At 41.8% G+C, this 15,206-nt stretch overlaps 1 protein-coding gene across 2 annotated transcripts in view; it reads left to right on the top strand.

The window, feature by feature from the left end:
• NUP153 (nucleoporin 153) overlaps nucleotides 1-15,206 on the top strand; it is a 92,646-nt gene that overhangs the window by 4,752 nt on the left and 72,688 nt on the right. For both annotated transcript variants that reach the window (XM_019028648.4, NM_001300774.1), the window contains 1 exon segment: nucleotides 13,054-13,276. In XM_019028648.4, coding sequence (XP_018884193.3) covers nucleotides 13,054-13,276 — 223 coding nt within the window.

Below are 15,206 nucleotides of genomic sequence, written 5' to 3'. Positions count from 1 at the left end.
GAGGTCAGGCTGCTTGCTTTTCTTAGTAGCCACTACAAAAAACTTGAGCCCATGGGCAAACCAGAACCTACTGCCACCTCCTGGTGAGAGGAAACCACTTATTTTTGCCCTTTTTGTCCCGGGGTGGGGGTGGGGTGGGGTGGTGTGGGTAGTGTGCTTCAGACATTTATCTTCTGGTTTAGAGCTAAGGGACTCCGCCTTTAATCCTCCTAGATATAGTTTGTCTTACAAGTCAGTTCCTGCGTTTAGCTTTTTTTTTCCCCTCCTGAGACAGAGTCTTGCTCTGTTGCCCAGGCTGGAGTGCAGTGGCACAATCTTGGCTCACTGCAACCTCTGCCTCCCAAGTTCAAGCAGCTCTCCTGCCTCAGCTCTTGAGTAGCTGGGATTACAGGCACAGGCCACCACGCCTAGCTAATTTTTTTTTTTTGAGATGGAGTCTTGTTCTGTCACCCAGGCTGGAGTGCAATGGTGCAACCTCAGCTCACTGCAACCTCCGCCTCCCGGGTTCAAGCAGTTCTCTGCCTTGGCCTCCCGAGTAGCTGGGATTATAGGCACCTACCACCACACCTGGCTAATTTTTGTATTTTTAGTAGAGACAGGGTTTCACCATCTTGGCCAAGCTGTTCTTGAACTCCTGACTTCCTGATCCACCTGCCTTGGCCTCCCTAAGTGCTGGGATTACGGGTGTGAGCTACCACACTCGGCCTAATTTTTGTATTTTTAATAGAGACTGGATTTCACCAAGTTGGCCAGCCTGGTCTCGAACTCCTCACCACGTGGTGTGGCCTCCTTGGCCTCTCAAAGTGCTGGGGTTATAAGCATGAGCCACTGCATCTGGCGCATTTAGCTTTTTTTTTTTTTAGACAGAGTTTCACTCTTGTTGCCCAGGCTGGAGTGCAACGGCACCATCTTGGCTCACTGCAACCTCCGCCTCCTGGGTTCAAGCAACTCTCCTGCTTCAGCCTCCCAAGTAGCTGGAATTACAGGCATGCGCCACCACTCCCAGCTAATTTTGTATTTTTAGTAGAGATGGGGTTTCTCCATGTTGGTCAGGCTGGTCTCGAACTCCCGACCTCAAGTGATCCATCCACCTGCCTTGGCCTCCCGAAGTGCTGGGATTACAGGCATGAGCCACTGCTTAGCTATTTTTAAAAAGGGGAAGGAAACCTCTTTATCAGTAGTTTAGATCAGTGGTCAGTAAACTTTTTCTGAAAGGGACACAGATAGTAAATTTTTAGGCTTTGCTGTGGTAAATTGTCCTTTGTTTTGTTTTTAACAGTCCTTTAGCAAATGTAAAAACCATTCTTAGCTTGTATGAAAAAAGACCAAGGTCTGAATTTGGCCCAGCCCACAGGTCATGGTTTGCTATACCATGGTTTATATGACAGTATTGTTTTTATTTGTTTTGGTAGCTTCTTTGTGATACTCTGTCCCAAATAAGTATGTCCTGCCTGGTATCTGATAGCTGGAGTGTTCTCAGATTTGAAAAGGAGGGATATTTAGAGGTCGAATATTTAAATCATTCCAGAAGTCACCAAGTTTTTAACTTTTATTTTATCCTTATTTGCTTTATCCTAGATGCTTAATATAATCAGTGGGAATAGAAATGGAAACATTGATAGGATTGGATAGTTGATAGGATAGTTGTTAGGAAAACATTGTAGTGTAATGGAGTCAGCCTGAGTTTGGATCCCTGTTCTGCCTGGACTTGGACAAGTTAATTTACTCATCTGTAAAGTGAAAATTGTTGTGGAGGTTAAATGGGACAAGTGAAGATTTTAGAACAGGACCTTGCATATGTATATAGGTAAGGAGTTATTAAAAATTGAGTCCTTATTATATATATGTAATTGAAATTTGAAATTAAATAGAACTGTTTGATTTAGGGTCTTTTTTTTTGTGGGAGACCAGAGTTTTATTATTACTCAAATTAGTCTCCTGATTTAGGGTCTTCATATTGTCTCTGAATTTTCCTGCTTCTTATCAGAAGTTTTTTTTCGTTTAGGTGACTAAATTCAATACTTGCATGTATTAAATTGTTTAATGCAAAGTAGGTCTTTTGTTTGTGATGAGAGGTTTTGTGTGGTATTATATTAATTTACTTAATTTTTCTAATAAGTGACAAAAAAGTCCACTTGCTGTATCCATTTTCTGGGAAGTCCCCGACAAGGCAGATATCTTAGTTTGAGGTAAAATAAAAATTGTAGTCTGATGTCACTAATTAAAACTGTTTACTTTTTTTTTGAGACAGAATCTAGCTCTGTCACCCAGGCTGGAGTGCCATGGTGTGATCTTGGCTCACTGCAGTCTCCGCCTCCCAGGCTCAAGGGATTCTCCTGCTTCAGCCTCCTGAGTAGCTGGGGTTACAGTTGTGTGCCACCACGCCTGGCTATTTTTGTATTTTTAGTAGACACGGGGTTTCACCATGTTGGTGTGGTGGTCTCAAACTTCTGACCTCAAGTGATCTGCCCTCCTCGGCTTCCCAAAGTGCTGGGATTACAGGCGTGAGCCACCTTGCCCGGCCAAAACCATTTTCATTAGGCACAGAGTATTATTGCAAAGATTGTAATTATCTTGTATTTTCTTTTTTTTTTTTTTTTTTTTGAGACGAGTCTCGCCCTGTCACCCAGGCTGAAGTGCAATGGTGCGATTTTCTATCTATAGATATTTCAGTTTGCTTGATTTTGCGTATCTTTTTCATGGTGTGATTTAAGAAAACTCTTACTCCCAATTTTCAAACATGTTACATGAGAAAAAGTGTGATAGTATCTTGTAGGTAACTTTTAGTGAGTTTAACTACTGTGAGCTTTTATTGAGTTTTCTTCTTTTTTTTTTTTTTAAGACAGTGTCACTCTGTTGCCCAGGCTGGAGTGCAATGGCACGATCTTGGCTCACTGCAACCTCCGCCACCCGCCCCCCCCCCCCGCCCCCCCCGGGATTCAAGTGATTCTCCTGCTTCAGGCTCCCAGGTCTTTTTTTTTTTTTTTTTTGAGACGGAGTCTCGCTCTGTCGCCCAAGCTGGAGTGTAGTGGCGCGATCTCGGCTCACTGCAAGCTCTGCCTCCCGGGTTCACGCCATTCTCCTGCCTCAGCCTCCCAAGTAGCTGGGACTACAGGTGCCCACCACCACGCCCCGCTAATTTTTTGTATTCTTAGTAGAGATGGGGTTTCACCATGTTAGCCAGGATGGTCTCAATCTCCTGACCTTGTGATCCGCCCACCTCGGCCTCCCAAAGTGCTGGGGTTACAGGCGTGAGCCACCACGCCCGGCTGCTCCCAGCTAATTTTTGTATTTTTTCGGTAGAGATAGGGTTTCGCCATGTTCCCCAGGCTGGTCTTCAACTCCTGGACTGAAGCAGAACCCCTGCCTCGGCCTCCAAAGCACTGAGATTACAGGCGTGAGCCACGGTGCTTGGACCTGAATCTAGTTTCAATAATCTGAATTTAACATCCAAATCTAAGACATTATTGGTTGTATTTTATAAGCCTATGCCATTCAGCAGCGAAGTTTACCCTATCCAATCAGTCCAAGTCCTCTAGCCATTTAAAGTATTTTTCTAGCTGAAGAATTAAAAACCTGCTCCCTGGGAGAATAAGATTCCAGAACCTTAAAACTGATGATGGACTGCATTTGATATTTATAGTTAAAGATCCAGTGAAATTATTTGAGAAAGGAGATTTTATAATCTGAGCACTGCTAAGGATAATGTGAAGAAAAGGGAGTTGAACAGAACTGAAGTCAAGAAAACTAGTAGGAAGAAAAGAGCTTTGTATAGAAGGAAGGAAGGATATATAGGAATGACAAGGAGTTGGCCATACTGAAAAGATGCCTCTGGTTATTCATGTGAAAAGGTTTATAAGAAAAGAATGTCGTTAATTACAAGTGAGTTCTGAGTTAGTGTTATAGAATAGCCTTCCCCCACCCCAGCTGCCTTTCATTAATCCTTTTTTTTTGGGATGGAGTCTCGCTCAGTCGCCCAGGCTGGAGTGCAGTGATGTGATCTCGGCTCACTGCAACCTCTGCCTCCTGGGTTCAAGCAATTCTCCCTCCCTCAGCCTCTCAAGTAGCTGGGATTACAGGTGCCTGCCACCACGCCTGACTAATTTTTGCATTTTTTAATGGAGACAGGGTTTCGCCATGTTGGCCAGGCTTGTCTTGAACTCCTGACCTCAGGTGACCTGTCTGCCTCAGCCTCCCAAAGTGCTGGGATTACAGGCATGAGCCACTGCGCCCAGCTCATTGATCCTTCAACTCAGGTTAAATATAATTTGAAAAGCTAATGTATTCACAGTACCTTATACGTTGAATGTTCCTGATATGTATGTAGTATTGAATTCTAATCCCCAGATTGAATTTTTAATTAGTCTAAATCTCAGTGGCATTTTTGACATGTTTTGCCAAATAAAGAACACTTCTTTCTTGGAGAGAGAATACCCAGTGGATTTAGCCAGTTCACATTCTAAAATTCACTCCTTTAATCCTTGAACTTAAATTTATTATTTATGATTATGAAGTATAGACTTTGCTTTAGGGCCACAGAGTATTTTTTAAGATTAATTTTTTTTTTTTGAGATGGAGTCTTGCTCTGTAGCCCAGGCTGGGGTGCAGTGGTGTGATCTGGGCTCACTGCAACCTCCGTCTCCCAGGTTCAAGTGATTCTCCTGCCTCAGCCTCTTGGGTAGCTGGGATTACAGGCGCACACCACCCACCAGCTAATTTTTGTAGTTTTAGTAGAAATGGTATTTCACCATGTTGGTCAGGCTGGTCTCAAACTCCTGACCTCAAGTGATCTGCCCACCTCGGCCTCCCAATGTGCTGGGATTACAGACGTAAGCTACTGCACCTGGCTGTTTTTTAAGATTTTATTTATTTATTTTTTATTTTATTTTATTTTTTTGAGGTGGAGTCTCGCTCTGTGGCCCAGGTTGGAGTGCAGTGGCGCGATCTTGGCTCACTGCAAGCTCCGCCTGCCGGGTTCACGCCATTCTCCTGCCTCAGCCTCCCGAGTACCTGGGACTACAGGCATCCACCACCACACCCGGCTAATTTTTTATATTTTTAATAGAGACGGGGTTTCACCGTGTTAGCCAGGATGGTCTCGATCTCCTGACCTTGTGATCCACCCGCCTCGGCCTCTCAAAGTGCTGGGATTACAGGCGTGAGCCACCGTGCCTGGCCTTGTTTTTAAATCTTAAAGCACTCTTCAGGTCCATACAGAAAGCTTATTTCCCTCATGCCTGCTTATTTCATGTAAAGACCTGAAGAACTCTTCTCTCAAGAACTCCTGAAAACATAGGTGGGTTACATTGGGCCTTCCTTGGTAGTAAGGTCAAAGGAACCTTTTCTTCCGTAAGAAAACCGTTTTTCCTCTTGTCAGACTCTTTTTACTCTTATTTGTTAGTGGCTGAAGTCTTTAGTACTTCAAAACTCTTTTAAAAAACTGCCAGTCAAGGAGGTACCTCTCCAGATCTGTTTGGTAGGCAGGGTCCCTTAACTTTTTTGGGGTTGGTTGGTTTGTTTGTTTTGAGACAGTTTCACTCTTGTCACCCAGGCTGGAGTGCAATGGCACGATCAACTGGAACATCAACTTCATTTTATTTTCAAAAAATTGTTTCAGTATTTTCTTTTTCTTTTTTTTTTTTTTTTGAGACGGAGTCTCACTCTGTCACCCAGGCTGGAGTGCAGTGGCGCAATCTCAGCTCACTGCAAGCTCCGCCTTCCGGGTTCACGCCATTCTCCTGCCTCAGCCTCCTGAGAAGCTGGGACTACAGGTGCCCGCCACCATGTCCAGCTAATTTTTTGTATTTTTAGTAAAGACAGGGTTTCACCGTGTTAGCCAGGATGGTCTCGATCTCCTGACCTCATGATCCGCCCGCCTTGGCCTCCTAAAGTGCTGGGATTACAGGCGTGAGCCACCGTGCCCGGCCCCCTGTTAACTCTTGATAGTCTCCTTTCCAATACTGTGCATAATATTTCTTTTCCGTAGTAGTTTTTATAAAGTTTCTAATGTCTTATAGTTGGCTGTGCATCATAAACACATATTCTGTGTAAGTCTTTAATGGTGGAAATCAACTCGAAGGTCGGCTTTTATTTAACTTCTCATTGATTTTTCAGAGTTGATATTAAAAAGATGTTTATAAATATGTGTTTGGTAGACAATAAGATACTAATTAAAATGGTGGTCTTTTAGGTAAAATTCTATTGTAGTTAAGCTTATAATCATGGTTATATATACCAAGGCCTTAATTAGAATAACAGGTCACTGAGTTTTTGATGGTTTCAGTATAGTGGTTCTCAAACATTAATTTGCAGAAGAATCAAATTCAAGAGCTTATTAAAATAAATTTGCCTTTCTAACAAGCTCATAGGCTACACCAATGCTGCTGATCTGAGAACTACACTTTGAGAACCACTGTTTTAGTTCTTTTATAAGTGACTAGATATATAAACTACAGAACTAAAGATTACACAGATTGTCACACATGGGTATGCACACAATTTAAAGGGAATTTTGCGAGATTTACAGCTATTTTAAGTTTTACTAGATTTAGCATTTATTGATAAGGTTACCAGAAGCTTTGAATTGCATGATCTGAGGACACGCCTGTATTTGGGTCTTAGCACCTTTTTGTTCGTTCAGTCCATAGTACTTCCCACTCTCTTTTTTTTTTTTTTCTTGAGACAGAGTCTCGCTTTGTTGCTCGGGCTGGAGTGCAGTGGCGTGAACTCTGCTCACTGCAACCTCTGCCTCCTGGGTTCAAGCGATTCTCCTCCCTCAGCCTTCCAAGTAGTGGGTCTACAGGTGCCCACCACCATGCCTGGCTACTTTTTTTTAATTTTTAGTAGAGACGGGGTTTCACTATGTTGGCCAGGCTGGTCTTGAACTTCTGACCTCGTGATTCTCCCGCTTCAGCCTCCCAAAGTGCTGGGCTTATAGGAGTAAGCCACCGTGGCCCCAGCCCCATCCTTTATTTCTTTTTCTTTTTTTTCTTTTTTGTGAGACGGAGTCTTGCTCTGTCACCCAGGCTGGAGTGCAATGGCACGATCTTGGCTCACTGCAACCTCCGCCTCCCAGGTTCAAGCGATTCTTCCCCCTCAGCCTCCTGAGTAGCTAGGATTACAGGCATCACCATCATGCCCAGCTGAATTTTGTATTTCTGTAGAGACAGGGTTTCACCATGTTGGCCAGGCTGGTCTTGAACTCTTGACCTCAGGTAATCCGCCCGCGTCGGCCTCAGGAAGTGCTGGGATTATAGGCGTGAGCCACCGGGCCCAGCTCCTATCCTTTATTTCTTTATCCCAACCTTCATCTCTGTAAAACAGTACATAAATGGACCAGAAAAGGGTCTTTATCCTGGTGAATATTTTAGAATCTATACTAACTCATGGAGGTAAAGGCAAACATTACTATTCTTCATTCAATCAGTACTTACTGATCACATACCACATGTCAAGCATTAAATACAGAGGATACAGCAGTGAACAAGTTCCTGCCTTCTTGGAGCTTATGTTCTAAGTTAGGAAGACAAGGAAACAAGTAAACATAATATGTAACACATAAACATATAATATGGTGATTCAGTGCTATCAATAAAGTAGGTGGAATGGGATACCCAATTTTGAAAAAAATATAGAAAAAAATTTTTAATAAAAAATAAAGCTGGGAAGCAAAATGAGATGGGTGTCCTATTATATAAGCAAAGACCTGAAAAAGTAAAGAGGCCATGCAAATTTCTACTAGAGAAGTATTAGGCCAGGCGCGGTGGTGGTGCACTTTGGGAGTGCTGGGATTACAGGCTGGAGTGCAGTGGCACGATCTCAGCTCACTGCAACCTCTGCCTCCCGGGTTCAAGCGTTTTTTCTGCCTCAGCCTTCCTAGTAGCTGGGATTACAGGAGTGTGCCACCACACCCAGCTAATTTTTGTATTTTTAGTAGTGCTGGGGTTTCACCATGTTGGCCAGGCTGGTCTCAGCTCCTGACTTAAGTGATCTGCCCGCCTCGGCCTCCCAAAGTGCTGGGATTACAGGCGTGAGCCACTGTGCCCGGCCTCAAAGGAAGTATCTTTAAGAAGGGTCTACTTAGAGATATGCTGGTGGTTAATGGAATAAATACAGGATAGCAAGATACCCAGAGACTAATAGCAGAACGCTACTACCTTCTCTAGGACTGGAAGAATAAAGGGAAGAAATGCTGTAACTGGAGTGGAGGGGTGCTGGAGTGGTAGTTTTGGAGATGGAGCAAGATTTAAGCAGGGAGGAGCACAGAAAAAGACCTCTCTTTACTCCCATTCTCTAATATCTAGTGTTGTCTAATATCTCTCATGGGGCAGTCTTACCAGAAACCAGTTGGTAATGCAGTCCATAGAAACAGCCTATCAAAAATGGGCTGAGAAAAGGGCAAGTGGATACAAGCATCAAATCTGTGATTTTATAAGTGTGTGTGTGTGTGTGTGTGTGTGTAGGAAAAAGCTAAATTTTAAGAAAAGTGAGTAGACTTAAAGAAAAACTTTAAATCCAAGTGAGTGGATTCAGAGAAAAACAGTACAGGTGAAAATCATGGCTAAAGTTTGGGAAACACTAGGAAAATAATTTTATGAACTGTATGTATTTAGCACAGTCTAAAATGGTCTGTAAGATTTGTTTACCTGATTCACTTTAGAATATTTTCATTATAATCTTAAATATTGTCTGACTAGTGCTCCACATGTATATTTTTTCTAGATAACTGAAGATTAAGCCTTTCAAGAATGCACAATTTTATTCATCTGTTTTGGAGGGGCTTCTCTAAAATGTATCTTAATTTCCTGAAACGTATCTGATTTCCAATATTAGAATCACTTCAGAGGGCTTGGTAAAACAGGTGGGACCTACCTCTGGAGATTATCCTACTAAGGGCTGGAGAAGGACCTGGGATGATGCTGATAATACTGCTAAAAAGGGATCACACTTTGAGGACCACTCAATTATATTAAGCTTAATTTAACTTTTTCTTAATGACTTAGGGTCATTTAACCTACAAAGGTATATTAGGGTATTGAAACACAAGGATGTTTTTTCCTTCATACTGGTTCCAGGTCCATTTTATTATTTTCCTTCCTTCTTCCCATCCTCCCTCCTTTCTTTTTGTCTTTGTTTTTGTTTTTAGAAACAGGGTCTCTGTCACCCAGGCAGGAGCGCAGTGGTACAATCATAGCTGACTGCAACCTTGAATTCCTAGGCTCAAGTGATTCTCCTGTCTCAGCCTCTCAGGTAGCTAAGACTACAGGCCTGTGCCACAGTTCTAGCTAATATAGCCTGCATTCCTTTTTACTCCTCATGCTGTCATTCACTGTGCCACTAGTAATGTCTCTGTCTCACTGTTCCTGTATTAAGCTCTTCTGGGCTGAGACTAGTTAAGTTGGTTAAATTTTAGTATAGAAAATAGGTCTGTAATCTAAGTTCATGTATTTTAGTGAGTGAGCTTTATTATATCCACTTTGACCAGTTTTGTTTTCCAATTGTTTTTGAAGATACCTAATGTTGCCACATGAGGGATCTATGAGTGAGGGTGGCGCCAATTTAAAGTTGTTCTATACTTGCCTTCCAGATGGATAGGGATCACAGGAATCTCTGATACGTTTAGTAGCTAAACACCTTACTTGAAGTCCACAAAAAAATTTTTAAATCTACATTAAATTCTAGAATTGCTATAGCTGGATGTGGTAGTCGGCCTGTAGTCCTGGCTACTTGGAAGGCTGAGATGAGAGCCCAGGAGTTTGAGGCTGCAGTGGGCCATGATCACGTGCCATTGCACTCTACCTGGTATGACACAGGTCTCTGGAAAAAAAAAAAATTCTTGCTATAGTGCTTTAGCTAGCCTGTCACCTATATCAAGTATGTCTTTGTTTTTAAGTCTTTTTTTGTTTTTCTGAGCTGGAGTCTCGCTATGTCACCCAGGCTGGAGTGCAATGGCCCGATCTTGGCTCACTGTAACGTCTGCCTCCCACGTTCAAGCGATTCTCCTGCCTCAGCCTCTCTAGTAACTGGGATTACAGGCATGCACCATCATGCCTGGCTAATTTTTCTATTTTTAGTAGATACGGGGTTTTGCCATGTTGGCCAGGCTGGTCTCCAGCTCCTGGCCTCAAGTGATCCACCAGACTCGGCCTCCCAAAGTGCCGAGATTACAGGCGTGAGCCACCACGCCCAGCCTTAAGTCTGTCTTAAACTGTATTATAGCTTTTAAACACTTTCAAGTCTTGAAGTATGGAAATGGGATAAGTAACTAGTATTAGATGTGTTTTTACAAATATTAAATATTGGATATAGGTATATAGGCTTTCTTTCCATAGTAACTAATACTGTGTAATATTAGCAAAAAAAAAGGGAACAGTGAATTGGTGTTGTTCAGTAGTTAGTGTTCTAGAACTTGGCTTCATGTGTTTGATAGAGAGCTTACTTGTAGATCTATTGAAAATTTGCACAATACGTGGAAGAATAATTACATGCTTCCCAGTTGTTACCTACACCTTTCCTTTTTTTTCTTGAGATGGAGTCTCGCTTTTGCTCTGTTGCCCAGGCTGGAGTGCAATGGCGTGATCTTAGCTCACTGCAACCTCCATCTGCCAGTTCCAAGCAATTCTCCTGCCTCAGCCTCCTGAGTAGCTGGGATTACAGATGCACACCACCACACCCGGCTAATTTTTTTTTTTTGTATTTTTAGTAGAGGCGGGGTTTCATCATATTGGTCAGGCTGGTCTTGAACTCCTGATCTCATGATCCACCCACCTCGGCCTCCCAAAGTGCTGGGATTACAGGCGTGAGCCACCGCACCCGGCTACCTTTTCACATAGTAAGGAAATTACTATTCAAGTGCCTGTATCAGAAATGTCTTCCATTTTTTTTGTTGGCAGGATATTTTAAGGCCTCTGTCTTGAGTTTCCCTTCTAGGTAGATTTATATATTCTGCCTTGATTTTATTGTTTTCTGTACCTACTGAGTCATTTTTTTCCTTTCTTTGACTCTTTCTTTGAAATCCTACTAAATCTGCTTCGTGAAATAAATTGTTGCCTAAAATTGGTTACCTTACCCCAGTTTATTGCCAGCTTTTCCTTGTTAGTAAAGTTTTCAGTATGTTTCTGTTACACCTTGTAAATTGATACATGCCTTCACATTATTTCATTTGATTTTCATTATAATTACTATAAATAATAGGAGGCAGTGTTATTTTACCTAGAGTAAATCAAAGTACAGGGAGGTCCTCAAATTTTACCCTAGGTGCTGGCAATCCCAAAGCCCATACTTTTTTTTTTGAGATGGAGTCTCGCTCTGTCGCCCAGGAGATCTCAGCTCACTGCAAGCTTTCTCAAGCAATTATTTTACTGCACATTCGGCTCACTGCAAGCTACGCCACCCGGGTTCACGCCATTCTCCTGCCTCAGCCTCCCGAGTAGCTGGGACTACATGCGCCCGCCACCACGCCCGGCTAATTTTTTGTATTTTTAGTAGAGACGGGGTTTCACCGTGTTAGCCAGGATGGTCTCAATCTCCTGACCTCGTGATCTGCTTACCTCAGCCTCCCAAAGTGCTGAGATTACAGGCGTGAGCCCAAAGCCCATACTTTTACTCTGTCTTAGATATACTGTGGTAGTTGTGTTTCTACTTTGGGCAAGTTATTTAACTTCATTGTTTGTCTTATGCACAAGGTGGGGATATTAGTTCATAAAGTTATGGTGAGGATTAAACTAAATAATATGTATAAATTGCTTAGAATAGTGTCTAGCACATAGCCAAACTACAATAAAAATAATAGTGACAGCTATTATACCACATTACTTTCCCTTTCTTCTTTTAAAAGTTACCATAATAGCTGGGCACGGTGGCTCATGCTTGTAATCCCAGCACTTTGGGAGGCAGAGGTGGGCGGATCATCTGAGGTCAGGAGTTCGAGACCAGCCTGACCAACATGGAGAAACCCCGTCTCTACTAAAAATACAAAATTAGCTGGGTGTGGTGTAATTCCAGCTAATTGGGAGGCTGAGGCAGGAGAATCCATTGAACCCAGGAGGCGGAGGTTGTGGTGAGCTGAGATCGCACCGTTGCACTCCAGCCTGGGCAACAAGAGTGAAACTCCGTCTCAAAAAAAAAAAAAAAGAAGTTACCATAATAAAATTAATCACTGAGATTTTCAGCCAACATTTGCTGTAGTGAAATTTCAACATCAGAAAAGATTTTAGATTGTTTCTTGAGTTTATTTTTGTTGGATTGTTTTTTTTGTTGTTGTTTATTTGTTTTGTTTTGTTTTTTGAGATGGAGTTTTGCCCTTGCTGCCCGGGTAGAGTGCCATGGCGCAGTCTGGGCTCTCTGTAACCTCTGTCTCCTGGATATAAGCGATTCTCCTGCCTCAGCCTCCTGAGTAGCTGGGATTATAGGCATGCGCCACCATGCCCTGCTAAGTTTTTGTATTTTTAGTAGAGATGGGGTTTCTCCATTTTGGTCAGGCTGGTCTTGAACTCCCGACCTCAGGTGATCTGCCCACCTCAGTCCCCCAAAGTGCTAGGATTACAGGCATGAGCCACCTCGCTTCGCCAGATTGTTTTAGTTCCTGTATTTTTTTTTTTTAACTCTCGTATTTCTAGTTGTCTGAATTTTTATTTATCTTAAAGCATGTGCAGTAAAATAATTGCTTGAGAAAGCTATTGAAAGTATTGTTTATGTTTTAACATACTGGGAAAAAATGGATGCCTTTTCTCTGAGATTAAAACATGTATTACATATTAATAAATCTAAAATCGACATTGAGTATTTGATGGCCTTTTGGGGTTTTTTAAGGATTAGAATAATGCAGCCATTTGGGACAATTATTGCCTTATGTATGCATATAGAAGAAAGAAAGAATTTCACATCTGTAGAATTTGTAAAAACTGTTATGTTAGCAGTAACTGTAGTAACTGAATTTTGGCAAACTTGTTGGACACCATTGTGTTTTGCTTGGCCTGGCTTTCAGTGAGTAGGTACTTATTTTAAAAAGATAAATTTCTAAAACTGTCATAATATGTTTTTTTCTCTCAATAGGGCATTCTTAGCAGGGTTACAGAATCTGTTAAGAATATTGTGCCAGGGTGGCTACAAAGATACTTCAACAAGAATGAAGATGTATGCAGCTGTTCAACAGACACAAGCGAGGTTCCACGCTGGCCAGAAAATAAAGAGGACCATCTGATATATGCTGATGAGGAGAGCTCTAATATTACTGATGGGAGAATCACACCTGAGCCAGCAGTCAGTAATACAGAAGGTAAGTAAAATGTGAATATTTTGTCATGAATGATAGGTTTTCATGCCCTAATTTTGAAGATACTACCTGGTTATGGTAAATCTAATCAGGCGGTACGTAAACCATGTGGGAAGAGGATGATAATCAGGTTCAAATTGGATGTCTTTTTTATTTATCAGTGTTTTATTTATTAAGGAAGGTTGATAAACTATATCAGTTAAGAGTGCAAGCTCTGATGTTGGATTTTGGGTTTTAATTTTGTTTTCTTTTTCTTTCTTTCTTTTTTTTTGTTTTTTGAGATGGAGTCTCGCTCTGTGGCCCAGGCTGGAGTGCAGGGTGTGATCTCTGCTCACTGCAAGCTCCGCCTCCCGAATTCATGCCATTCTTCTGCCTCAGCCTCCCAAGTAGCTGGGACTAGAGGCACCTGCCACCACACCTAGCTAATTTTTTTTTTTTGTATTTTTTATAGAGACGGGGTTTCACCGTGTTAGCCAGGATGGTCTCGATCTCCTGACCTCATGATCCACCCGCCTCAGCCTTCCAAAGTGCTGAGATTACAGGCGTGAGCCACCGTGCCCAGCCAATCCTATCCTTTAAAGCACATGTTTTAAATTTCGATGAAGCCCAATTTATCTCAGTGTATGTTTCTTTCAGTATATACATTTTTTCTTTCACTACATGTTTTGAAATACATAATTACAAAACTTTTTGTAGCCCTATGTTAAAGTCTCAAATAAATAATTGATTTGGTTGTATGCCCTGTTAATTTTGGTGTACTTAGTTACATCTCCCTGCCTGATTTGTCCATAGTAAAAAATAGCGATAATGAAATGGCCCTGAAAGAATGGTTTTTATTTTAGAGAAATGGCAAATCTAATTTTTCTTAGTAATGTTCAACTAGATGTATTCTTTGAATGTTCACTTACTTTTATTAGAGTAACTTAAGTTTTAATGTCTGTACTTTTCAAGATTGCTTTTAAATATATTACCATATTACCAGCAGCCATCTTGAGGTTTTATCTGGTAGATCTCTAAGCTGACTGCCTCTGTGTTATTTTCTTTTCTGGCCAGTGAAAGGGACTCTGGCTTTTCTTTTTCTGTTTCCCCCCCTCTGTTTCCTGGTTATGAGATTTGTTTCCTTTTGGTTAGAGAGTTGTAGTATATCCACAGTGACTGTCTTTTTCTAAGATAGCTATAGAAATGATCTTTTCTATCCTAGTGAGCATATTTGTAAGGATTAACTAACTTCAAGAATTTAGGTGTGAAAGACATGGAGAGTTTCTTATTCTCTGTACAGTTTATGTATATTTGTATTTTCATGAAAATAGCAGGATGAATTTATGCCAAGGTCAACTCAAACTGATTTTATTCATTATATTATTAAATGTATAAGGTTTTCTGTTACATGTATATTATATGCACGTTTATGTATAACTTCTAAACTTTATTATGGAAAATTTTTAAACCTAGAGAAATAAAGAGGATAGTACAATGACAGCCCCCACTCCCCGTCCCCCTCCCCCGCCGCCTGCCCCCAGCTCCCCATTACTGAGCTTCAACAATAATCAAGTCACGGCTGATCTTGTTTATACTCTATTCGCACACCTATTTCCCTACCTTCCTACCCCCAACTCACCTGATGTATTTAGAAGCAAGTTGTGGGCAGCATTTTGATATCTACTTCAAAAACTTTAAAAAAATTTTTTTATTTTCTTTTTTTGAGCCAAGGTCTCACAGGCTGGAGTGCAGTGGCACAATCTCAGCTCACTGCAACCTCCACCTCCCAGGCTCAAGTGATCTTCCCACCTCAGCCCCCCAAGTAACTGGGACTACAGGTGTGGATCACCAGGCCTGGCTAATTTTTTTTTTTTTTTTAAAGTGGAGATGGGGTTTCACCATTTTGCCCAGACTGGACTCCTGAGCTGAAGCGATCTGCCTGCCTTGGCCTCCC

Source organism: Gorilla gorilla, chromosome 5 (genome assembly GCF_029281585.2).
Source record: "Gorilla gorilla gorilla isolate KB3781 chromosome 5, NHGRI_mGorGor1-v2.1_pri, whole genome shotgun sequence".
Taxonomy (NCBI): Eukaryota; Metazoa; Chordata; class Mammalia; order Primates; family Hominidae; genus Gorilla; species Gorilla gorilla.
Note: the sequence above shows the minus strand (reverse complement) of the source record. Positions and strands in the feature narration are given on the sequence as shown.